The 27242-nt window shown below is 40.4% G+C and overlaps 3 protein-coding genes across 3 annotated transcripts; 1 reads left to right on the top strand and 2 right to left on the bottom strand.

Annotated features, from left to right (window-relative positions):
* Positions 1-1547: 1547 nt before the first annotated feature.
* Positions 1548-9870, bottom strand: LOC140953314 (monocarboxylate transporter 12-like). Its single transcript, XM_073402808.1, has 5 exons — positions 9714-9870; positions 4946-5526; positions 3495-3867; positions 2421-2621; positions 1548-1717 (listed from the first exon to the last, which is right to left on the bottom strand). Exons 1-5 carry the CDS (start codon positions 9868-9870, stop codon positions 1548-1550), a joined length of 1482 nt encoding a protein of 493 aa, XP_073258909.1.
* A 1935-nt stretch (positions 9871-11805) lies between these two features.
* On the bottom strand, positions 11806-14603 carry LOC140953313 (C-type lectin mosGCTL-7-like). Its single transcript, XM_073402807.1, has 2 exons — positions 14600-14603; positions 11806-12212 (listed from the first exon to the last, which is right to left on the bottom strand). The coding sequence occupies exons 1-2, from the start codon at positions 14601-14603 to the stop codon at positions 11806-11808; spliced, it is 411 nt and encodes a 136-aa protein (XP_073258908.1).
* A 3950-nt stretch (positions 14604-18553) lies between these two features.
* On the top strand, positions 18554-26119 carry LOC140951968 (large ribosomal subunit protein uL15-like). Its single transcript, XM_073401353.1, has 4 exons — positions 18554-18685; positions 22552-22709; positions 23683-23839; positions 25746-26119. The coding sequence occupies exons 1-4, from the start codon at positions 18587-18589 to the stop codon at positions 26040-26042; spliced, it is 711 nt and encodes a 236-aa protein (XP_073257454.1). The 5' UTR covers positions 18554-18586; the 3' UTR covers positions 26043-26119.
* The last annotated feature ends 1123 nt before the right edge of the window (positions 26120-27242 follow it).

The raw sequence follows: 27242 nt of genomic DNA, 5'->3' as shown, positions 1-27242 counted from the left end.
AGGTGAAAGGAGATTAGATTTAAAAGCGTGATATGTAAACTACAGTCAAACCCTCCTTTGGCAAAACACCTCGTCTGTTGTGCCGGCTGTGGGGAGGGACGAAATACGAGCTCCCCTTAAAACGCCTGCGTGGGAGGCTACGCGACTAAGGCCCGGTTCCAACGTCGAACTTGATTATTAGGTTCGGCACATGTTAAGTTCGACGTATGAATCAATTCAGGAACGGCACTTTTGTATTTGGGTCGACTCTGCCGACAAGCTCAGTCGAATAGAGCGGCAAAAGATCGACTTAGATTCATACGTCGAACTACACACGTGCTGAACCCCTGGATAGTGATTCATCCGGTGGATAAAGCAATCCATCGTTTGAACAACCGGGGCCTGGTGTAAACCTAAGTAGACTGGCCTTTGCAAAAGACAAGTGCTTGTGTAGATGCTTTCTTAGGGTGTTTTCCTTCCGGTGAATCCAAAAACGGATATTAGATCTTAAAACGGATTTCGCGTTCCTTTCGGCAAATCGAAATCCGGATTTTTGATCTGGTGAATTCTTTTTGAAAAAGGATTCATTGGATTTGAAATCCAAAGAATGAGAATCCAGATCAACGGATTAGTGATCTACGCTGTTCCATTCATAGTGGATCCGAAATTAGTCAGATGATCCCACAGCGGTATTTCCAGTTACAGTAAAGTATTCCCGTAGAGTTTCCTAGGTGCTGCCATTTGCCGCAAAACATCTGAAAACACTGGAAAATTGTTCCTGGTACAATAAAATATCCCTTTGCTAACCATTTGTTGCTAAAGATTGCTTAAAAACACAATTAAGTAAAAGGGATAAATGAACTGCCATCTTTCTACAAGACTGACTCACTTGTAGACACGATAGGCACTCGATCGTGTTACATTAAAACCGAGCTACGAAACTGGATCAAACTAAGCCAACAACCTTAAGATAATTTTCAACTTTAACGCGCTTCTTTCTTGATCTCTTTATGTCCCATCGTCGCTATTCGATATTCCACAAAATTCTGCACGGTATAATCGCATAATTTATCAAACAGAAAACACGTCATTTCTCGAGAGGCTGTCATGCATATTGCACTCGTTTGCGAAAGGTTACCAAGTACCACTTCGGATACGTACATATTTAAAGAATGGTTGCTAATGATAGTGACTCCAAATAACTTACGATGTGCTACAACTTCAAGGATATTGCCATCTACAACCACGGGTATTTAAAGCCCTACTTTGTTCTAAGCGAAAGATATAGTTACGTAATTCCCTACATTTGTCACTGTTAAGCTGAAACTTACTCTTTCTGGACCAGTTCCCTGCGCAGTTAACTATTTCTTGAACATTGGTAGCTTGCCAATCAATAAATCAATCGATCAATCAATCTTTATTCCTCCTAAGATAAAAAGACGTATCTTAAGTTACATCAGCAGTTGGAAGTCTAAAAATATTAGGTAAGACATACTGTATACAAATAATAGAAAGATCAAAGATTATATCTAAAAATAAGCCTATTTACAAAAACATTCTTAAATCTATCAGTCTTTATCTCCGGGCGATGAGCACTTTTGTTTCTGATCCACTGAACGTACCTTGAAAAGCTTCTTATCTGCCTTTTCTAAAAGTTCACGAGTGTCCATTCTCTTAGATGTGTATTTCCTTTTAAAGCATCTATCCAGAACGTTTTGTATGACCGTGAGATCTGAGTCTACAGCGCCATAAACAGGCAGACCATAAGGCGCTAAATAGGTGATCTACTTCACCTTGACTGAAACCTTCCTTCCGTAAAGATCTTAATACAGACACTTAGTTGCCTTAATCAACTTAGCACGTACGTGTTCACTACACTTACAATTCTTATTTACAAGTTACTCCTTGCAAATATATTGCCTTTTTGGGACAACCTCTGATACCGTAATACCATCTACAGAGCATCATGTAAAGCTTAATCACTCACAAAAACACTCCTTCAGAGACTGCCAACTTCACGATCACTCTCTCCCGCCAGGCAGTCTTGAGCTTCCACTCCCGACTTTCAGTAACGTAGCCGTGGAGGGAACTAGCCCGGGTTGTTCAAACTTTCGACATTGCTATGCATGGGTTAAATCGCTATCCAGCGGACAATTGTTGTTAGGAAAGAAACCAATTGTGTTATCCAGTTGATAATGATTTATCTATAGTGTTATTCATCTTTTGAACAGATGGGGCCAGCTTTTTATCTAGCCCATTCTCTCAAACGTTCCGCAAAAAAAGTCATTGGCGCTAATAGCTGGGAGAGAAGGCTACATTTGCAGACTACATACCTTATCAATAATGACGCCCATTATCATCGTCATCATCATCATCATCACCGTTATTATTATTATTATTATTATTATTATTATTATTATTATTATTATTATTATTATTACCATTATCATTTTCATTATAAGCATTAGCATTATAGTTATGGTTATGGTTATGGTTATCATTATTATTCTTATCATCATCATCATCATTCGGCTGTTTCTTTAACAACCTATTAAGGAATATGATAGATGATCCAAAGACCATAATTCCTCCAGCTGTGTAAAAGGCAGGTCCATACGCATGCCTGATGTCAGCTATGAAACCTGTCAAAGATGAGGGAAATATTAGCACTGAAAAACTGTTTTTTAGTGCTTATGCTTATGTCAATGTTCAAACCAGCGAGGACGCGCTTTGCATAAGTCATGAGGACTTGGAAAAGCAACAAAAATGGCACACAGCATGTAGGATTTATTCTATTAAAAGCCTCTGCATCTGTTTTGAAATTGTCATAAGTCAATCTTAACTCAGATCCTTCGTTGCTTTAGTCCAGCGGAACATTGTAGCGTCTGAGCTGCAATTGAGATTGGTCGCAAGTGTGAACAATCTTTTGTTTATGAGAGCCTTAACTCCATTCTACTCTGCCAAACTTAAAAGACTGAAACCTATATTGCTATAACAGACTGTTAAACAGAAAATCCTACTTGTGAAAAGATGTTAGTATACAAAAACTGAACTGTGAAAGGTTTGAACCCAGGAGTCATTTCATAAGTAGGTTGAGTATTATCGTCCGGGTGAGCGTAGTCCTGAATAAGACTGTTGTTGTTGACAGTGACTGACGTTTCGACAACCTGTGCGGTAGTCATCTTTAGAGTCAAAGTGAGTTGTATTACGTCAGTTGATGTCTGCTTACTGACCTGATTGATCAATTAAAAGTCGCAATGTTATTAGTCGTCTGTCAGTTAAGCCGTGATGTTATTGGCTATGAAGACTCGAAATGTCATTGGTGCGTTTCGATCCGTCTATTGTCACAGTTAAAGAGTCGTTTAAAACTGCACTAAAAAAAAATACTTATTGGTTGCTGCCGTTGTTGCATACAAAATTCACCGGAAAGAAAAGCTTACTTGCACTTGTGGCGCGCACTGAGTACAAAGTGAGTTTTTGCTTGAAAGTAACGGCTCGTAAGTGCTATAACTTACCAATAAAAACTGGACCCACGGCACTAGAAAGGCCCACAGAGAATGCGACATAACCCCAAGCTTGGTTAGTTCTCTTCTGTCCGACACATGTTAACACTATCAGTGGCATTAAACCGTATCGTCCACCATCCATGAGACCAAACATAACAGCAAACACCACCACAGCTCTGTAAGATGTTGCCACGGGTAACAGAAGCAGGCAGATGCCAAGACATGTCGTTGAAAACTGATAAAGATCAAAGATGTTGAAGAATTTGAATTCACTTAGTTTGCAGAACAAGTGGTTGCTAAAGAAAAAGGCAATCGCCGTGTAGATGTATAACATGGAGGCTCGTTCCGTGGAAATGCCAAGTTCACTTTCACAAAATTTCACCTACAAAAAAAAACGGAAACATCCAAATATTTCAGAAATGGGTAATAACACAGATCAGAAGTAGACTTGGACGTATAGAGCATACAGCACTGCACGAAAGAAATCAAGGAGAAATTCGCCGCATTTCGTCCTTTGTACTCGACGAAAGTTCTCTACGAAGTTTCGTTGAGGCGCCTGCAAACTTGCGTTGAACCAAACAAAATTTGGCTGCCATCTCGGCGGAATTACTCATCCACAGAAGGGTAATTTCGTTTTGCTGATATTTCGCCTCAGCGAAAATGCGCACTGGCGAAATTTGCCAGGGCAAAAAATTCGCATTGGCGAAATTTCGGCAACACGAAAAGTTAGAAAAAGACCAACAAATAATTTCTTCTATGCACTCTATCCATTGACCACTTCAAAAATGCAAAATATGTTATTTTAACTTAAACACGCTCCACTGAAAGACTACCGTAACGTTTCTTTAAGAGGGACACACTAAGTTGCTGTCCACACTTAGTACCCAAAAACCAGTGCCTGGGTACTGGCACAAACTGAATGATGCTGTGTTCACATCTTGACCACTCTGTATGTGGAATGTGTTCATATATAGTTGCTCCATTTCACCCTGTCAGACGCTTTTTTGAAACATGAGCTTAGCAGTGAGGACAAAGTAGTGGACTGCCCCAGAACTAACAAAACTGGTGTGGACACAGGGATCCGGTGCCCACTGCTGTGCCCCAGGGCAAGGCCTCGACCTTGTACTCAGGTATCAGCATCGTGCCCGAATTCTAGCGAGGATACTTGAGGAAAGGGGGTGTTCACATTAGTGCTCGGCAAGTACAGTACTCGGGCACGGTGCCCGGGCACCAAGTGTGAACGATGCCTAAGGGTCCGTGTATGGCTTTGTGCACACTTGGTGCCCGGGAACGATGCCCAAGTACGGTTCTCACTTGGCGCCAATGCAAACACACACTTTCTTCAAGTACTCAACTAAGAATTCGGGCTCGGTGTCGGTGCCCTGACACAAAAGTACAATAAAGTGGATAGCAGGTCCCTTTTTCACACGTTTTCTGTAAGTTCTGCTGTAAAATCTCACCAGGAAAAATGACAGCGTATATACCACAAAGAACACCAAGGTAACGGAGACAAGATAAATGATAAAACGTCCATTACGCAAAACGCTTGGTGGAGGAATGTCCTCAACATTCTGCTCAGATTCTTCTTCGTTTCTTTCGATAGTACCTACGGTAGCATTCGATCTAGAGTCGTAAGAGCACGCCAGTGGGGTTGCCAAGAAAAACAATATTGCCCATCCTCTAAGGGCATTTTTAAATTCATAATTTGAAAGAAGAACCTTGGTGATTTGTGTCACGATGAACATGCCAACACTTGATGACGAGGCTGTTATTCCAACCGCAAGAGAAAGCCACTTCTCAAAGTGATTCAGAACAACTAAAACACTGCAGTGGTAGGAAATTGCTGAACCCAATCCTCCAATTACCGAGAACATAAAAAAGAAAAGCCAGAAATTGTCTGTAAACGAGCTTGCGCAAAAGCCGATGGAGATTATTAGACACCCAGTTATGGCTGTGATTCTAAATCCGAAACGTTTAATCAGGCGAGTTGCCAAGGATCCAAAAATATAGGAGTGTGCAATGTAGAGCGAACCAATCCAAGCTGAAATTTCAGAATAGAAGTAAAATCAGTGCCCTGACATGATTATTTCAACTATGTTAAACCACAATAAAGGGTAGACTTTAAACCGGCTAATAAAGTGGAACCTCGATATAACGAACCTCTCTATATAACGAAGTTCGCTTGTTATAGCGAAAAAATTTTCCCAGGCCTTGTCACTTCATTATATCGAGGCTCCACCGTACTTTATTGTGCTCAATCTAAAGAAAATCTAAAAAGATACTCATCTTTTTTAAATCACTAAAACTATTCCAGACGAAGAAAGAATTCTTTCTGGTGGATTCTAAGACATTTTGCAAAATTAGAGGAACTCTTACCCGTAAATCAAGGCACAATAACGCCGTGTCGAGACTGCGATTCTCTACAGTGCAATGTATTATTTTTGAAAACATTTGAAAAATCTAATCGCAGAAACTATACATCCAGACGCTAAAGAGAAGGTTGCTTTTCGGCATTTAGCTTGTTCAAAACGTGCTCGACGGTCAGACAGGCTCCTCACTAAATATTTCAGTGTAAAACTCGTGGTGATTCAGTTCCTGGCGGTGCCCATGCAAGCAAAGCTATACAATACGTCGAAATATATATAATCGTCAGTTTTTTTACGCGATTGAAACTGAGGATTTTTCATGTAACACCTTCTCAACCAACTTTTTACTCTCAAAGACTACCAATGGGAGCAAGGGATGGCGCAGTGGTGAGAGCGCTCGCCTCCCACCAATGTGGTCCGGGTTCAAATCCCGGCGTCGACGCCATATGTGGATTGAGTTTGTTGTTGGTTCTCTCCTTTGCTCCGAGAGGTTTTTCTCCAGGTACTCCGGTTTTCCCCTCTCCTCAAAAACCAACATTTCCAAATTCCAATTCGATCAGGAATCGGGTAGACGAAGAACCACTTTGTGGATGTGCTACCTCCAAATCATCATCATCATCATTATTATTATTATTATTATTATTATTATTATTATTATTATTATTATTATTATTATTATTATTAAACCGTGAATCAACATTGGGAAGAGGGCGTAACGTTACAAGTGTTTCACTATGTGACGAGTATTCAGTTTATTGTGTGTTCGGCTGCGAAGCCACGGACACTTCAGTTGTCCTTATCACTTACAAATTCTAAACGAAGATAAAATTCTTTCATAGTGACATAGTAACATTTTCATGACTGCCGGGTATCAAGTCTTAACTGAGAACGAACGTCGCTTTAGGCTTGGAAAAATTGGAAATGGTCAAACAAAAACCTCCCCGAGGAGGTAAAGTTTGGGGAAAAAATTGCAACCACGGTGCTACAAATAGTCCCAATCAGTCACTATCGCCAGGTACAGCTGTATCACCATGTCAAGCCTCCAACTCTTCTTCGTCCACTCTTTTACTGAATTGGGGCACACTGTTTTTAGGACATTATACTTTGAGCGGAAACAAGGCTCATGTGAAGTTATGAAAATTAGATTTGTGCAACAGAGGTGACACATTGCGGACTCGGTTCTTTGACTTGGATTAGGCTTAGCTACATAATTCCGGAATTTTGTATTCCTACCGACCAAGAGAGGGCTCAGTCCGCTCACATGTAGAGCAGTGTCTAGCGTACTGTCCAGTAAACACAACAAATTAGCGGTTTCTTTTCATCAGAATCATCTTCACTATAACTTATCAGCGGTTATTCACCAAAAGAGGACCTTGAAATTTTTTGAGAATTTTCGGGGATTTTAGAGAGTTTTTGGAGAATTTAAGACGTTTCTAAAGCAATTTTAGAGTTTTTTTCGGGAAATTCCGGAAAGAATTTTAGGCCATACTTCAGGAACTAATTATGTAGCTAAGCATATAGCTTGGAAGGTGACGAAAAGTATGTTTTTTCGTGTGGTGTAAGCAGGTGCAGTAAATTGGCAGGTTTATCAATGCCAACTCATTCACCCCTTTATCAACTCCTTCACTAATGAAGACAGATTAACGGCCGAGGGTACCCCCTTATATAAGCCATATAGGTATGTTCCCCCGCCCCCCCCCCCCCCCAAAAAAAAGGTATTGCTTTTGCGTCTCCTCGGGTCCGATGTGTTTTCGCCCATTCAGCAAGCACGATATATCAGATGTATTGATGTCAGCATTAGCAAGTTTCAAAAAAACATGCCTTTGTAAATTTTCAGCTTGCGTAAGGTTTCTTGATGTTTCTTGTACCATTTTATGAAGATGTAAACTGAAGTCACCGCAAAATGGGAACTTAAAAAAGAGTATAATCCATTTATCTCGAAACATAATACACATGACTTACACGACCTTTATTTTCCTAAAGGTGTTTTGAATACTAACGAACACAGTAAATGTGAGGGGCAAAAACAGTTTTAATATGAATGAACCATAGGGTTTAATTACTATAAGGGTCAATTATTGTGCATTGAAATGAATCGCTTAAAAAGAGAGAGTTCGCTTGGAGATGTGATCAGAGGTAAACAAGGGCACATTGTGCGTTACGTTCATTCAGTCTTTTTAATATCCAAGGACTGTGAATAGTGTTTCCATATTGTTTAGCTGGCACAAAAACTTCGGAGGAGTTATAAAGCGGCATAGTTATCTGCCATGAAGAAAAGTTAGTCATGGGTGTCGTGAGACAAACAGCGAACTCGAACGAATTTTTAACTCATATCGGTATCAGGTAAAAAAATTTTCATCTATTTACATTGTTTAAAGTGGGTGCTTATGAAAGCAACATGCGAGCGAGAAATCATTTAAAAGTTTTTTAGGTCACAAAATGCAAAGGATGTTATTCCTTTAAGTTAGAGAAAGATACCAAGAGGAAAATCTTAAAACTGAATATTTTTTATCTTGTGGAAAAAATAGTACGTTTTCATGTAGCTGTAGACCGCAAATTAGGATCGTCTATTTAAAGTCTTAGTGCAGTCAGTTAGGTCCCTGGATCGGGATCAATGGGCAGTTGGCTGTCTCTTTTATTAAACTTCTGGGTTTCATCCAATACAATACTTCTGTCTAGTGTAAATTAGCCCAGTGGCGAGAAGCTGACCTTGTCGCATTTTCTGCTCGTAGAACGACAATTATTTTGGGAATTTCCAGTTACGTCAAATTAGTCACGTTATACTGTCACGCTTGGGAGAAAGAGGGATTCGGGGAGGGGTGCTTGAAAATAATGCAAATCGTTTCCTGCTTAGAATTAATGACTAACTTGTTTATTTTTATTCATAATGGCGGAATTCAAAAGTTATTATACAGCCCCCACTTAAAAATGGTACTCATTTTTTTTGTTACCGAAAGTCTTTCAAGGGTACAATGCATGTTCTGAATGAGTTAATGTTTCAGTCTCACATGAGATTCTATCTCACGCAATGGTCGGCGAAAAGGTTTTATAGTAGCCTGAGTGTGTATAGCCGCCCCCTCCCCTCAGAAAAAATAGCCCCTTGGCAGCCCAGTTAAAAATCGCCTTTCGGCGATTCTTGTTTTTCTTTGCATCAGACCTGCACGCAAAACCTAATCACGCGATCCGCGAGAAACGAGGGCATACAAGTAAGCCCGATGGTAAGCCCGATCGAGAAGAAAAAATATATATTCTCTCGTCTCGTCTCGATCCCTATATAATAACATCGTTGTTTGCAATCGCACTGGATGAGATCAAGAACTAGACGGATTTTAAGAGAAAAGGGGGACTGCAAGCAGTCTACGGTGTAGCAGACTACCGGCTCCCGGGTCCGGCTACACAGCCCTTCTTTGTGTCGTCACGCAAGCCTCAAACCTCAGAGAACTATAAATTCGTTACGTAATCGTTCTTGAGACCCTTTCGGCTTTCCGGTATAAGTCACAGCAAATATATAAATAAATTTGAAGTTGAACTTAAACTAATTGATGTATACTGTTTCTTTTCTTTTCCTCTTGAGCCGCCGCATGCCGAGATAAGCATTTTGATCATTTTAAATTCGACATTGTTTTGCCTGTTTTAACACGCAACGATGATTTTTCACACCGGTGAAACATTTTGGAAATTATTCGAGTCTTTTTTAGGTTTTGTGCAGTCGAAATGATTGTTTGGATTGATACGAGGAATGTGCTGTTTTATGCTCGTACTGAGATTCTTCCGTTTTCCCAGATTACATATCCCTAGGCCTACTTACTAAACGAACTGTTGTCGGTTAAGTTATGTATATAGAGCTCAACAAAAGATTTACCAGTTATCGCAATGCGCTGCCTGAAATGTCTCAGCAGAGAAGGCAAGAACAGTCCAAAGCTATAGTAGCTTCCATTGTTGAGCGTCATAATTACAAACGCAGCGAAACAAACAAACCAAGACCAGGGACTATCCTTTCGACACCTTGCCTCAGCCATTTCACTGACAACCTGTCGCCACGTAATTTATTTTCAATATGTTTTAGTAAATGATTATTCAATTCGACCCTCGACATAGAACCCTCGACCCTCGACAAAAAGATTTGGTGAGTCTATCTTTTTGTCGAGGGTCGAGGGTCGTGGGTTCCTTGTCGAGGGTCGAGGGCAACAATTTTTTTCCAATTCTTTTTTTATAAAAATAAAAATGTGTTGTTGTTGTTTTTTTTTATTATTATTAAACTAGTGCGTGGACATTCGAATTCGCTTAAAAGCAAAGAACCTGTGAAGGTAGACAGGTCATGCCTAAAAAAAATTATCATAGGGCTTAGTGAACAGGCAAGGGCCAATTCGAGGAAACACAACACGATCACGATGTCTCAGCAAATGTTTTACTATTAATGTACCATAAAAAAGTAAATTCCTACAAATAGCGAAAAAATAATAGTCACAATACAGACAAACTACCTAAGGGCCACTGCAAAACGAAATTAAAGAAAACGATGAAAACGAAGCCGCTTACCAAATGCTGAGGAAAACAAGGGTTGGTGGTTAGGGAAACCGAGAAAAAAGTCTACTACCGTGAACATTGTTACACTCTGATAGACACGTAAACTCTGGTAAAAAAAAGGGGCGAGGTAACAAACTATAACCAAATTTACATACAGAACGTAACGAAGGAGCCTAATTGACAAAATACCGGAGAGCGAAAAGAAAAAGAATACACGATAACAAGTAAGTGTGAGAAAACGAAAGCAAAATGAAAAAATTTGCCCCATCACTTAGGCTTATATTTCAGTCACGTCTGCCTCTTCTCTGCCTTGCATGGCTATTTAGTGGGGTAGTTTGAATATGGATATTTCACCGATTCTATCGCCCGTCCAAAAAGCAATCAGTGTCATCTACATAAAGATGTAGCTCTCCAGTTGAAACACTGTCAGCAAAATCGTTTACATAAATCGAAAACAGACGTGGGCCTAGAAGGGAACCCTGCGAAACACCATACGACGGACTGATCGGAGTTTTGATTTTACCTCATTTAGTTTATTTATTTATTTTATTTACTTATTTTATTTTGAACAATATTTAGTCAAGGGTGCCCAGTTCAGCGAGGCTGGTTTGAATGGGGCCCTGATAAAAAGAAAAAACAACACAAAAAACAATAACAGATTAAAGAAAATGGAACAACTAAGTATAGCGAAAGTATTGGAGGCTCAGTTTGGCATGGATCTTAAGTGCCTTTTTAGGCCAAACCCCGGAACTTATTTAAATCATGCTCGCTCCTCAGGTTCAGAGGAAGCGTGTCCATCTTGGCTCCGCTGAACCTGAAGGAGCCCTGGTACTTAGTTGTTCGAGCTAGCGGCAGACGGAGGAAATCTCTATGGTGCGTGTTACATGAATGGAAATCGCGCGCGTGGCTAAATTCATTAAGTAAATATGCTGAAGCCAGGCCATGAAGGCTCTTAAACACTAGCATGCACTTTAGATAGTCCCACCGGGACTGGACCGTAGGCCAACCGAAAGTGTAAGATATCTGCGATTGTGAGACTGTGTAGCCTTCAATAATACTGGCGGCACGTCCCTGCAGGTTCTCCAAGTACTCTCGGTCAGCCTTACTGCAGGAGTCCCATACGACATCACAATAGTCGAATACTGGAAGTATCATGGCGTTATAAAGTGTTAAACACGACCCACGCGGAATGACGTTGCGCACTTTACAAAGCATGCCGAGCTTTGCTGATATTTTGCGCCCGATTTAGTCTATGTGGTCATTCCCCGAGAGGTATGGATCCAGCATAACGCCAAGATACTTAAACTGATAGACTCGTGACAGGGCAGCGTCTCCTGCCCTGACTGTGAAACTATCAACTACGGCAAGCCTTTGATGTGTACCAGTCAACGTATATAAAATCGTGCTGCATAACTGCATAACTTGGCCTACCCAGCCAAAGCGCGCATTTTACACATACTAAACTTCAATTTATTAGAATCTAGATCATTCCACGTGCCAGTATTGTGGAACATCTCTAAACATTGCTCCTTGATACCACCATTAGGTTCATCAGGACCCCAGTTAGTATACTGTCCCCACTCCTCTCCGTCAACCCAGACCCAAGTACCGTCTGTTGCCAAATCGTTAGCCCCCATCCATATGTCACCTCCACCTGATGCAGGGATAAGTGACAGTACAAATTCATTTTCATCTTTTGAGTGAATGGTTACAAGGTGGGAATCCAGAGCTTCGCAATGTGTTTTGGCCTTTGCCCAGGTTCTTTGCTGCTGGAAAAACTTGTAACAGTGACTGCTAAATGCCCGCCATCCATCTTCATAGTTGCAGAGAGGTACTGTAGATTCAATAAGCAGCAAAACTCTGTGAGTAGACTAAGAGTAGTCCCCATTTTTCCTCAGGGATAGTAGAGCGAGCGTGAAAATCACCCCACGCCTTTCTCGCGTGCTAGCGTTTCGCTCGCTCTACCGTGATCCCTGAGGAAAAATCGAGGCTACTCGTAGTCTAGTCTTTGAGTAATATTTTCAATAAACTAGGGAGAATTACGGTCTATTTATGTATTTTTTGGAATCTCTCCCACTCGTCTCATTCGTTTCAAAGGCAAGTTGTTGTTTCTCGAAATAGTCTTTATGCCGTAACTGTTCATCAGTAGGATGCCTAAAATGTGCGCAATTTCACAATTGGTTTCGGCTCCATGAAATCCTATTCCAGTTGTAGAACATTTTAGAAGGAGCCATCCAAAATGTGATCAGTCAGTTACTGACAAGGCCTATGAGTAGGAAAACAGTCTAAAGAAAATGTAATGCGTTGAATAACTAGGTAAATTTGCACGTCAATTTAATAGAGACTTAAAGATCTAACGACGCCACGGTTACCTTACCTTTTTGAAAATTTCAGCCCGAAAAAAGGCTCCCGAAAATTCTAGTTGACCTTTTTAGGGTAAAAATCTTTTAAAAATGGGCAATTACACCATTTTTTAGATGTTCGAAAATACTAGAGCTATCTCTATTGAAATTTTACAACAAATGTTCCGAAAATTATAGATCTCAAATCGGCTTCCGAACAGATATTTTCCGAAAATTGACGTTGGGTGCCCCTGATCTGAGAAGCAGTGCAGATCTGCATGAAGCCTTGATACTTAAGACGTGCATGGCATGTCTCACGAAACGGGACAAAAAAGGGTTCGCTATACCTATATCTACCTAGGTTTTTATTTTCAAGAGGTGCATGACGTACTATTATGTTCCTTGCTGTTGCCAGGGTCTTTCCAGTGAAACCCTGGCAACGAGGCTTTTTATGCTATCCATGCAGACCCCATCGCCTAGTTTGCTTATTGGCGAGACGAGATTGCAATGCTTTTCTGTTACTTCTAAGGATTCTCTGGAGCGCATACAATCCACGCGGAGGTATGTTATGCGGTGGTAGATTGGCGACCCGATGGTCAACGGTTGTATTGACCTAGGCTGAGACTCCCCATCCGTGCAGTTTTTTTAGTCTTCTGGGATTTATTATTGGTTCTTATATTATTGCGCGAGGATGATTACTCATGCAACTGCCAACCTGTGGGAGGCAGGGGAATACAGGGAAATACAAGACAAAACATAAATATGCGATAAAAAGATGAAAGTTTTGAGGCTCCTGCCACCTTTCGCGCTAATTTTGAAATAGAAGGCTTTCAAGCATCGAATCCGTCAACAAAAAAGCGATCTTTTGGACTATGTTTGAAGAACTATCGTAACTCTTATGTACTTGAACTCAGATAGAGTGCATTAGTGGTTACATACTTTCGCATTGTTGCCCAGTAAATTGTGGCTTGCAGAGACAGCTGGAAGAGTCATCGTCGTAGTGCGCAATACAGGAAGCTCCGTTCTGACATGACTCCGTCAAGCAAGGAGTCTGAAAATAAGAGTTGGCGACTTTTAAAACCATAAAAATATATTATAATAACAAACTTGGCGTGAGAGGGGAAACGTCAGGAAAATTTTTCTAAATGGTCTGTATTGAGTCTTATATTTTCTTGTCAACTCAGTGGAAAGCCGGGGAATTAAATTTAAATACATTTGAAGTTTCCTCGAGATTGAAGCACAAACAGTGTTCACAGCTGGATACCCCGCTAATGGAAATGATAATTGTAAGCGAAGAGGATCTTGCCAAGGTTACCGTGTGCCGAGTAGTGCTTGGTCCGCCTAAATTATTGTCCGTTAGGAAGAGCTTCGATTGTATTCAGCTAAGGCCGGAGTTTCTTCAGGGTTTTTCTTAGAATTTTGTTAGTTGCTTAATTTTGATGCCACCATTAAAGTTATCTAGAAATCAAGAACATTCTCTCTTGTAGAAATCTAGCACCTATAACCCCATTATCGCGTTTCAAATCTATCGAAAAGCATAACAGAATTAAAATAAAATGAAGAAAAGAATATTCAGGGTGAGGCCTGCAAGGGAAGTTGAAGAAGTGTTCAGTACTTACTTACATTTGTTTCAGTTACACAATAATGGCGCAAAAATGTGTTTTGCAAGGGAACCACAGCATCGAATTCTTCGAACTTTTAGAAAAAAGAGCGACTGCGAAATGGGTTCTTCTGTAATCGCAGTAAGGTACAGGTACACTAATCTAGTTCTAACACAACAACATAAGAGTCAAAGCAAATTTATATGCAGGATACGGTGCGTGGGCTGTAAGAAGCTAAACACGTCTGTACTGGAGTACTGTCTTTTGAAAATACTCACCCATCTCGACAAATGGTGCGATGAGGCATTTTCGAGTAAGGACCGAGAGGTGGTAAACATGTCCGTAAATAACAACTCGCACCAAATTGAGCCATCATGAGGTACAGAGCCCACATTCAGAGATAAACATGTGTTGAATGTTAAGCATTCCCAAATACAGTCATCGGAAGTAACAGCCTTAGTTTCCGTCTTGTTCTCTACAACAAGATAGCGAAACTGGTGCCGTACAAAGTTATCATAGCTAACGAGTGCGTCATCTACCGATGTGGTGCTTAAAGGAATTTCTTTAGTTTCACTTCGATAGCTTATATAGAAGAAAAAACAACATTTCTGAAGGAAATTTGGAAAAAATTGCATCTTGAACTTATCAAATTAACTCGGACTAGGTCTGCTGATATATCCAAATGACAATTCGATGTAAAAGACTCCTCATTACCATTTTTTCTTTTAAAGAAGTCAATTAGAGTAATGCATTATTAATTTTTCGGGAAATTACTAAATACGGGGGTGTACCACAATCAGTGTGCAAGGTTTTTTAAGTAGTGTAATATAATTGAAGTGGATTTATTTGTGACATACGCCTATAGCGGTCGCATTGGCCCGCTGGGATCTTTTATTGTTTTTAGTAATCATCATATGCTAAAGGCAAGAAAATAAAAGTATGCATTTACGCATGCTGAAATTAAAGATAATTTGGATGATTGCTTGAAGCGTTTGCGGTCGGGTGGTGTATCACCAAGTGACGTAAAACATAGTAATGAAAAGAACCACAAGAAATAGTACCACCATTATAGCACAATAGCTTACCAGCAATGGTTTCCATAGCACCAAGAAACGCCCTCAGTATCAGGCAATTTCCGAGTTACCCAAGGCTCTGTTTCAAATCGAGGTAAAGTGCGAAGCATTTGTGTGAAAATGATTTTCTTATTCTCTCATTTTCAGACCAGAAGAAAGGTTTTGCACGTTGCCTTGTTTTGAAAGTGATATTTTTTGGAACTCAAAAATGGCCTTTTCTTAAAAAACGAAAGCAGGACGGCAATAAAGAAGCTTAACTTAAAAGGGACTCAGTGCTTACTGATGATGTTCCGTGAAACTGTCTCTTCTTCCTTACAAGCAAATCTTTGCTGACGTAGGAGCCCCGCTATCTCGTCCGATCGTTTGTCGTATATAGTTAGTCTACTTTCTTGTATTTTGTCACACTTAACATTTTACACTCTTCAGTATTCTACTCGGGCCCGTCCTAATTGACCTCAGCTGTTGCAGTGCTCCTGCCTACCCCCTTAGTTAGTTTAATTACGTGATATGTTTTTTTTCTTCCTCGCCGAAGCTAATAAAATAAAAATGAAATAAAGTATAACGTAATTAAAATTTCTTCGGACAGGGAATTCCTCCAAAACTGTTCATTATTTTGGACTCAAATTTTCAGACATAACTAATAAGATTCAGAAGCTCTACCAATATTTCAGAAGCTCTACCAATATTCAGAGATTTTGTCTAAATAGTTTGATCATAGAATGAAAACTGTATGTGAATGTGGCAAGAAATGTAAGGACTATAAGCAAAGATTCGCCTACAGCCTCCTTCGCATCCCTGCCCACACAAAGAAAGATTGCGTAGGAAAATACCGTACCATGCTGCTTTCTTTTAAGTTATATTGGCTATGTAGATAATTGCAACGTGGCTTCCCAGCCCGCACTGACTCCGAGGTGAAATGACCAAATTTTAAGTTTACTTGAGGACGGGTACCGCAGCGAGGCAATAAAGAGTCGGTTTAAGCTTCACGTTTGGGGCAAATGGCAAATTCAAGTTGACAATTTCTCAAAATAAAAAATGAGCAGATAAAAACGGTTCAAAACAATTCCCATGGATAAAAAAAAAATGCATTAAACTTCTAATTTATGCGTAGAAATAATGAACAGTAAACGACAAGTAAAGGGGAAACTTGGTCGCGTGGTATAAATTCTCGTTTGCCGTTTGCCGTAACGTGAAGCTAACCTTTCTACTAAATTCTGAATTTTCAACTCGGAGGTGGTTTCCTTTTTTCAACTAGTAACTGGCGACCTGGTGTTATCGCGAAAAAGGTTTATAGGATGTGAACAAGAGACTATAAAGGGGACAGAGAGGGCATGCCCCATACACACCCTATTCCATAGGTAATTCGTCTCGAGTTATTTTTAGAATCGGGATAAAGTTACCTCGCGCGAGACGTGGATGTTTCGTGGAGGTTTCGCATGACCAAACGCCGTGCAAAACATGTCGACCGAGAGGCAATGAAAGCGTAAAAAGATCGAGAGCATTCTTGAATATTGAAGCGAAATGAGTCGGCGCTCACCTGGGAAAAAGGAATCGCTGGACTCTTTGACAACCCGTGAAATCAGTTTAACACGAAGTTGTCGTAACCTCAGTGCTTTAATAAAATGAGAAATTTCGCCGGTCTATTGAAACCGGTCGTTTGTACAATTTAGGGAGTTTAAGATCCAACGACGCGGACGACAACTAGAACGTCAAAAAAACAATAGGTTTAATTAGCAAAACAACAACTTCGCACGTGCAACACACTTTTTTGTTCATTTCTTTCCCGTTTTTGCACGACTACGACGTGAAAATGCCTAATTTCGCGTTTTATGGAGGACGTAAATAAGCAACGACGAAATTTTATTTCTCTTTCTGAGCTTAAATATGGTCCCTTGAAATTCAGCTTTAGGAGGGTTCGCCTACAATTGACAAAGTAAGTGGGTAGGAATCGCTATAAAGACTGAAAAAAATAAACATGAAACCAGAAATTGCTCTCTTCAAACTGTAAATTATAAATGATCCTGAGAGAATATTCAGTGTGTTAAGGATTTCCCTGCTCTACCGTTAGCTCAGTACAAGAGAGGAAGAGCGATTCTTTTTTAATTTCGGTTTCGCTGACACAGCTTTCGCAGAAATCTCGCTGTAGTCGTTTTCGTCGACAAAAGGAATAGCAAAATCGCTCTCCGCGTCTTCCCCCATTTTGTTCTGCGTCATTTCGTGAAGGACGCGTGGCTCTCAGCGTGGGTCATCCACGCGGAACACATTCGCGCTATGTGATTGGCTGTTGTCTAATCCCCCTTGAGATCTGTGGTGTTAAAAATAACTCGAGACGAATTACCTATGGAATAGGGTGTATATGGGGGATACCCTCTCTGTCCCCTTTATAGTCTCTTGGATGTGAAGTATATTTTTTGCCGCGTTTTTATTTGTCACCGTTGTCGGATCTAAGTCGTTACTGAATGAGCTTGAATGGCAGGACGCAGTGCCGGATCCACACCTTGAGATAAGAGGGAGGGGAGGGCGCTCATCCAGACCCTTAAATAAGGGGGTGGGGGGGGGGGGCGGTCATCCAGACCCTTAAATAAGGGGGGAGGGGAGGGCGCTCATCCAGACCCTTAAACAAGGGGGTGGGGGGGGGGGCGGTCTCCCCCACTTGGACATTACCTACAAAAACGAAATTGTTGAGGTTAAAGTTACATCATAATGGCGGTGACTTGCGGTGTTTTTATACTTTGAATACTATGTTCACTGAAACTTAACGATTTTATAAGAAAGTTGAATCTTCGGAGGGTGACTCCGTTAAAAAAAAAACGGAAATGAACACCATTTCACTTGGGAATGTAAACTGAAGATTTTGGTCTTACGTTACCAATACCAGCCTGCGGGTAAGAGCCGAAAAAAGCGTCTGTTCCCCGCAGACTATACCAATACAGGTAGCGCTTAGGATAGTGTAAGGAGATAACAACTATCAAACAATAAAAAAAGGCCGTCATACTGTTATTGTTGTCACTTATTTGGTTGTCCGTTTCAGTATGGTTTCTTTCAGGGGTCAAATAAAGCTTGAACCACTGCTGTAGGGTAATTTCCTGACCAGGCATTCTCATCCCTTTCATATGGGAAAGCCTGAGTTCTAGAAAAAAAAGGGAGAAAGACTGAAACCTGGGTACTAGTGTCTAGTTACAAAAATCCAACATGGCGTCCTGCCACATCAAGAACAATCTCGCCGCTTTGAGGCAGCTTCCTCGAGTTGCTTTGAACAACATCAGGGATTTACCGGATGCTTTTATTACGGTAGGTGCTTATCTTATTCTTTTTGTTTAATATTCAAAATGGTAGGCCAGAATTGAATACGCGTACCACTAAATTGAAGCGCTATAATATAATTCATGGGCACTTAGGTTGCCTGTTTTATCCTATGAACGATAGTGTGGAGTCAGACATAGAAAATACTTTAAAAAAAAAGGTCTTATTTCTTCCGAAGAGAGCTCTACGATTTATGTATTTTGCAAGCAGAAACTAAGTGATCGTGCCATACTACCAAATAATAATAACCCGCCGTATTCAATCGATGCAAATCGATGATCGGAAACTAATCGATCAATCGATATCAATCGATAAAATTAGTTAATTGGTATCGATTGGTATTGATCAATCGATGATCAGTTGATGACCACACAAAAACAGTTCATCAGTTGCTATCGACTGGCACAGCAACCTTGAACAGATGTCACGCACACTACCTGCCCGATCATCCGCCATTTTTAGGAAGCCCTGGGGATGAAATTGGTAAAACAATTCTGACCCAGTCTAGTCAACGCAAAGAATATACCTTGTTGCACAAAAGAGGTGTAAGAGTTGCCTCGAGCAACCCTAACCTCTTGAGTGTTCTCCAAACTTGTTAGAGTGCTTCATATCTTGACATACGCACACGAATCACGAATTACAACATGTAAATTGGCTGCCACCGAGGACTATCTTGTGTTCTAACTGGTCCTTATGGCATAAAATTAAATTTTGGTGCTGTCCAATTAACCTTATAATAAAATAAAGGTGGAGTAGGTGGACGACTGTGTCATTTTGTTTGGGAAGAATTTGTTTTCCAAGCCTAATCTACTATGATCAAGAGCCATTATGCTCTTGACTGTGATCAAAGATGATTGCTATTTTGGGGGTGTACATATAGGGCTATTAACTCAAAGTAAGATTTGTTTCACTCTTGGACTGCTAGCAAATTATTTTTCTCTGAAATCAGTTAGCCTTTCCCTCAAAAGTCACATGAATGTGCTATAAAGTTAACTGATTTGTGGATTACAAGTTTCTTTTGTTTGAGTTAAATTATAAATTTATAACTGCGCTTTTCACAAACATGCGAACTCTAAAGCTCAAAAGCCGCCTTCACAATTGTGTTTTTCGCTGCGGTCAATCATAATTACGATCACAAGCAACAAACCTTGAAACACAGAAACTCACAAAATGGATCGAAATCCACCAATCAGAAATCACAATCCATGACCTTTTGAACCCGTTGAAGTAAAGTTTTGTTTCCTAAGAGGTCCGTTAAGATGATTGATGGCAGCGAAAAATGCAATCGTTAGTTGGCTTTTGAAATTCAGAATTCGCATGTTTGTGAAAAGCGCAGTAAAGAGAGTTTTGCTTTTAGCTCTGGCTAAATCAATATGTTGGATTAATAAGATGTTGTTGTTCAATATTAAACCTCAACTTCAACTTCATTGCTTCTATCCCACATTAAAATTTAATTTAACTTTTATTTAATAAAAGTTGTGATATTCTTTTATCATCAATTCAAGTGAAATAGAGCCACATACTTTAATACAGACACCTCTGTCTGTAATGTGGCCACTTGGCTCTGTCCCTTTGTTCTTTGTATTATGGAGGTTTGACTACTTTACAAACACCTTTGTAATGCAGACACTTGATTCTGTCCCCTTAGTGTCTGTATTAAGGTGGTTTGACTGTAATACAGACACCTCTGTCTGTAATGTGGCCACTAGGCTCTGTCCCTCTGGTGTTTGTATTATGGAGGTTTGACTGCTATACAAACATCTTTGTAATGAGGACACTTGGTTCTGTCCCTTTGGTGTCCGTATTGAAGTGGTTTGACTGTAATACAGACACCTCTGTCTGTAATGTGGCCACTAGGCTCTGTCCCTCTGGTGTTTGTATTATGGAGGTTTGACTGCTATACAAACACCTTTGTAATGAGGACACTTGCTTCTGTCCCTTTGGTGTCCGTATTGAAGTGGTTTGACTGTTATACAGACACCTCTGTCTGTAATGTGGCCACTAGGCTCTGTCCCTCTGGTGTTTGTATTATGGAGGTTTGACTGCAATACAAACACCTTTGAAATGTGGACACTTGCTTCTGTCCCTTTGGTGTCTGTATTAAAGTGGTTTGACTTGTAATACAGACACCTCTGTCTGAAATGTGGCCACAAGGCTCTGTCCCTTTGGTGTTTGTATTATGGAGGTTTGACTGCTTTACAAACACCTTTGTAATGTGGACACTTGGTTCTGTCCCTTTGGTGTCCGTATTGAAGTGGTTTGACTGTAATACAGACACCTCTGTCTGTAATGTGGCCACTTGGCTCTGTCCCTCTGGTGTCTGTATTATGGAGGTTTGACTGCAATACAAACACTTTAGTAATGTGGACACTTGCTTCTGTCCCTTTGGTGTCCGTATTGAAGTGGTTTGACTGTAATACAGACACCTCTGTCTGTAATGTGGCCACCTGGCTCTGTCCTTTTGGTGTCTGTATTATGGAGGTTTGACTGCAATACAAACACTTTTGTAATGTGGACACTTGGTTCTGTCCCTTTGGTGTCTGTATTAAGGTGGTTTGACTGTAATACAGACACCTCTGTCTGTAATGTGGCCACTTGGCTCTGTCCCTTTGGTGTCTGTGTTCAGGACATTGGACTGCAACAGATACCCCTGTAATGTGGACACCTGGCTCTTTCCCTGAGGTGTCCATATATTTAGGAGGTTTGACTGTAGCATCATACCAGAGCACAGAGCACTTACAAGGAGGTTTCATTTTTGAATGTTCATGCCATGTGATTATTTTAATCCACAGGATCAAAGGTACATGTAAGAACTACATTTACTAAAGGTCTCTATAACTGACTGTGGAAAATTACACTCCCAAGCATTCTTTTTTGTTCCAGCATGTGGGACGAATAGTTGCCTGGTACCAGGCTCCACGCACTCGGCTTGCTTCACTCACCATTTTTTTATGCCATTTCACTCCATTTTTTGCCATTTTTTCCTCACATCAGAGTCTGGTACCAAGCTAGACAAAAAGGGCACAGAAGTTCACAAGAATTTGACCCTCAAATGAGTTGCAGAGATAAGGTTATTAGGGACTTTAAGATCCAATGGCGCAACGGCAATGAGAACGTTGCTTAAAAAGTGAATTTGCATTCTTTCAGTATGTATTTCAATTATTCCTACCCACTTACTTTGTCAATTTTAGGCGAACCCTCCTGGAGTAGAATTCCTAGCATGGCTTAAAATAATTTTTGGACAGTGGCTGGCATGATGACTGACCAACGAAATTTTTGCTCAGTCAAGTCTCGTTTTCAGACTGGTCAAAACAACCCGGGAAACAATGGGAAAAAAGTGAACTAATCCTTGTGTAATTTTCTATTAATGAACATGATTGTATTTTTACAAAGAGACAAAATCTAAGATTTACATGTGACTTTTTGGCTGTTTGTTCAAGAATAGGAGTCTGTGTGACCGGTCAACATGATCGGCAAGTGGAACTTTTGGCCGGTCAAGACACCATTGTGACCGGACATTGTCCATTGACCGGCTGTTATTCTGAGCCCTGCCTAGGGACCATATCCAAGTTCAGAAAGAGAACTAAAACTTCATCTTTGCTTGTTTAAGTCCTCCATAAAACGTGAAATTTGGCAATTTCATGTCGTAGTCATGCAAAAACAGGCAAAGAAATGTCAAGTGTGATGCACAAGCAAAGTTGTTGTTTTGCTTATAAAACCTACTGTTTTTTTGACATTCTCATTGTTATCTGCGTCATTGGATCTTAAAGTTGCCATTTATATCCCACAAATTACTGTAGAATTGTTGGCATCATTATGTTTAACTTAGCAGCAGATATACTTATGTTTGATAGAAACAACGGAAAGGGCGTGGTCCGGGATCAGGAAGGGGCAAAACAAGTGGACGTGGCCACAAAGGACAAGGTCAGAGGAACACCAAACCCAGGCTTGGGTTTGAAGGTGGAAACACCCCATTCTATCTTGCAGTACCCAAGCATGGGTTCAAGAATACGTAAGTAAAGTTGAAATCCCATTGCTTATTTATTTATTTTAAAGCTTCCCCAAAAGGCCTGGAACACTCAAGAGCAAGCTCCAATATGAGATCTAATTTATTAAAAAGGCCAATCAAAACTAAAACTTGATTGGTGGGGATAAACATTGTGAAATTTTGCATTTTTACATCAACTTGATGTTTGATATGCCAAAAGTGTTCAAAAGTGACTATTCCAGATTATGACAAAACTATTTTTACAAAAAAGAATTGATAAGGCAAAAATATGTAATATGCTGTCTTTAGCAGCCTTTTTCACTAAGTCTGAGGGTGTGTTCCTTTGGGATAACCTGGATCAGGATTGAATCAAGATCTTTTGGATCATGGTGGCTTTAATTTGCTGGTGCATATCCTGTGAGCAGGCTCTCCTGGAGCTCCTGGGGAGTTCTGGGGTGGAGAAGGGTTTCCTTTTTTGCCCCGCCACCAAAGCACCCTGGGAGAGCTTGCTCGCAGGGTAGCTGTTGCAGTAACCTGTGATCAGGTGTTTTTTGTCAGAACTGATCAATGTAGGTGTGGATGCAACTTAAGGTGTTAGGTTTGGGTTTAGGATTCAAGTCACAGAGCTTGCGTCACTTTTGCTCACTTACAATTAAACCCTTGCTTTAATCACAGAGTATGTATATAAATTCAATCTCAACAAGGGTTTATTGGTGCCTTTGACACACCATGATTTGAGTGATCATGGTTCATAAACCCTGATCTGGATAATCCCAAAGGAATGCACCATAAAAAATAACAAACGGGACTGTTAGGCAGCAACCAGCAAAAATCACAACCTAGCCTTTGCCAGCTGGTCTGTTGGGCTTATTTTTTTTATGATTTTTTAGTTAGTATAAGATAGCAAAATCAGCTACATTGTAACTATTTCACCAACAAGTGTCATGCAGACTTCAAAAGTTTCTTACAACCTTTTAACTTGTCTTTTGACCTGTAGGAAACAAAAGTTCTTTTCACCTTTAAATTTGAACCGGCTTCAGTTCTTCATCGACAGTGGGCGTCTTAATCCTAAAGAACCTATTACAATGTATCACCTTTGGAGATCAGGGGCAGTGGGTGGAAGAATAAAGGATGGGGTCAAGTTACTTGGAACGGTAAGTCATCCTTATTTTTCTTGTACTGCCACCTGCTGAGCCCATAATTTGGAAGAGTGCCGGTCTGCTGAGTGGGAGGTCGTGATTTTAATCCTCCCTACATGATATTAGCCAAACCTAACATTGATGAGCAAGAACAATAGATTTTGCTCACTAGCATTAGGATTAGGTCATGTGAAGGTTCAGGGTTTTGACGTAAGCCTCAAAGTGTACCGGTATTATTTTTTGTAAATTTTTAGCCTTTAAGCGCTCCACTAGCTGAGTGGAGTGGGTTGCTTTGGCCAATGTATTGATGACCGAATTTTGACCCTGTGCACATTTAAGATTTTTAAACAGTATTGTTTATCCATTTTTTATTGCTGTTGTTGTTTCTCTATTGTTCGGCTTTTTACCGTTTGTTGAAGCAATAAAGATTAAAAATTTCAATGCAGGGCACTAGATTTAAATATTCAAAATGTTAGAGATATTCACTTACAAGTAAACACTTTTCCTTGAAGTAGAAGGAACATGAAATTCTTCACTGTACACTGATTGCACTGAGTATGTGAATTTCTCGTTCATTCTATTACCGCTTGCGATTAATTGCTGTTAAATTACTCACATCAATCACTTAAGGTGCTTACCAAATGTCAAAACTGGCTGGCTAGACCAATCAATTTGAAAAAATGAAATGGGCCTTTCTGGAGAGTCTTCCATTTAATCCAGCACTCTATGCGTACTATTTATGAGTTGACTCATCTGGCCAGACATCCCTGATTAAACATTAATGAAATTCTCTTTACGACTGTACCAGAGGCTACTGAACTGGTCTGGCCGACCAGTTCTGCCTAACGGTAAGCGTGAGCTAGAACAAGTCGTTGATGCCAATAGGTTTGCCTTATCTCTAGTATGTAGTTTATGCGGGAAGTGGACTTTTTGCATTCTTGTGTAGTGGTTTTGCCCACATTTTTCGGGCAATTTGTCGCTGTAAGAGTAGACACTTGACGATAAAAATTTAGTAGCGTCAAGGCATAATAAAAGGGAAAATGCCTTACTTCCGGTTGGCGTCCGTTTCTCAAAACCTTCTTTGCTTAAGCTCCCTTTGAAACATGTTCCTGGGACCTTTTTAAGTCATATAAGCAGCTGGGTAGACAAGGAACGGTAACAGAGTAAGAGAAAAATTTTCTTATCCACTTTTCCTTCGGACAAGCACTAAATTTGGTTGTCCGAAACCCAAGAGTTCTTGTCCAAAAGTTTTGCTCGAAACTCGGGCATTTAATGATCTTCTCTTGATTCACTTTACTCTTTGCTAGCATCCCAGATTTTTTCTTTTCTCGGTTGCTTTGAAAGAAAAACTAACAATGAAGACTGTAATTTTTGGACTTTTTGTGATTCCACCATTATATCAACTCTTATACTACTACATGAAAAATTACTGCAATTTGATTGGCTTAGAGCAGTGGTATTTCAGCTTAATTTGAAATACCTACATGTGAAAATTACAAACCTTTTGTGGGTAGTAGTATAAACAAATAATTGCATGATTTGTACGTGATAATTTGTACGAGCCTAACGGCTCGTGAAATTACGTATAACAATTTCGAAATATCACTCGTGGTATTTATGCCAAATATCACTACAAATCATGCTATTACCTATACAAATTTTGAGCCAGGCAATGAGTTCCGTCTTAACAGAAGTAATTTTACAGTAATTTGAGGTCAATTTTCAACTGTTTAAGTATTTTTCTAATTAAAAATTCACTTGTCCGACGGACAAGTCATGCCAAAGGTTTACATGTCGGAACTAAATTATTTTCCACCTGTCCTGGACGATCGGACATAGGTTTTTGCGCACTCTGAGGTTTGTAAAGGACTAACTATCTGAGTTATTAATTTTTGCATTTGCTGTTCTTTTTTTTTTGTAGGGGAAGACCTGGTTTCAGGCAAACGTTGATATAGAAGTTAGCCAAGCTTCAAAAACTGCAATAGAAGCTATTGAAAAACAAGGAGGAAAAATCACTTGCGCACATTATAACCGACTAGGACTACGTGTTTTGCTTAAGCCGGAGAAATTTGAAGGACGGCCAATTCCAAGACGAGCACGCCCACCGAACAAGCTAATGGAATATTATACCAACCCAAAAAACAGAGGATATCTTGCGGATCCTGTTGAACTTGAAAAAGCCAGAAATGTAAACAGACTTCATAACGAAGTGGACTGAGAATTAACAACCGTGTGTTGTAAGGTGTGAAACAATGCACACTGATCTTAAGAATTAAAATTCTGTTTTTATGTGAAGGAAGCCATGACTGGTTGTGAGCTTTTTTGCTTTTTTTCTGATTTATAGACTCGGTTCACAGCAAAGATGGGAGGACTGCCTTTTGCGCCGGTGGTGGGTTTAGTTGGCTACCGACAATGGTGGATCTCCAGAGCCACCAAATGGCAACCAAAATTGGCATCTAAAAATGCTCTGGTTTCCAGGGACCCGTTTCTCGAAAGTCCCGAAAAGCTGTTTTAGGTTTGCAGTGTTTGCCTTCAATATCAAAGTTTCAATAATTTTGAAAATGATACAATGAAAGTATCAGTTAACGCAGCAAAACTGACCGGTTTGTGAGCTAGGAACTGTGCTACTATTCAACAAGTTTTGATTTCAAAATTTTCCTTCGGACCCGAAACGTTACCGGGCCCATCGAGAAACAGATCCAGGGTCAACAGCGATAAACTTTAAAGCTCCTTAGAGACCCTTACGTACATATGTTCCATGTTGATACAGTGAGGCCCTTTTTATAGCGACCACCTGGGCAAAAAGCCATGAAAATATGGTCGCATCATTGTCGTATGGACGAGGGTTCTCGCGCGTTTGAGTTCACCTTAACTTTTCGAACGACTGCCATTGGCTCTATCTACATTTACCAATCATTTACCAGGTATTTAGATAAGAAATATGCATTATTAACCAAGCGAGGCCAAGATGGCTGGATATTAGCCAAGCTCTTTTTTGCGTTTTTATGTATTGAGACGAAGCACGTATAGAATCCAGCACCCCCCCTTCCCGCTCGGGTCTTTAAAAAACAAGATTGGTCAATAAAGGATTTATTATATGGCCAAGAAGAGAACTATCTCTGCGGAATTATCGCGGGAAATCCAGAGCTCGGATAGCCAATCAGAACACCGGATTCCGTTGCATGGTCATCACTACCCGGCGGGGTTGTCGTAAGAAAGGTTTCTAGTTCCCAGGGACAGGGTACTCCCTCTTTTGGCGAGGGAAGGCGGGGGCGGGGAGTGGCGGGTAGAGAATGAATTAGGGAATGAGGCTACTTTCCTACCTTGAATGGTCATCTGCTTTGTGCCATTTCAGACTACGCCGCGCGCGTGCAGGCAAACCCTTGAGGGCGCTATTAGCATTTGACCTCCCATATCT

Source organism: Porites lutea, chromosome 11, assembly GCF_958299795.1.
Source record: "Porites lutea chromosome 11, jaPorLute2.1, whole genome shotgun sequence".
Classification (NCBI taxonomy): domain Eukaryota; kingdom Metazoa; phylum Cnidaria; class Anthozoa; order Scleractinia; family Poritidae; genus Porites; species Porites lutea.
This window is presented reverse-complemented; position numbering and strand designations above follow the sequence as displayed.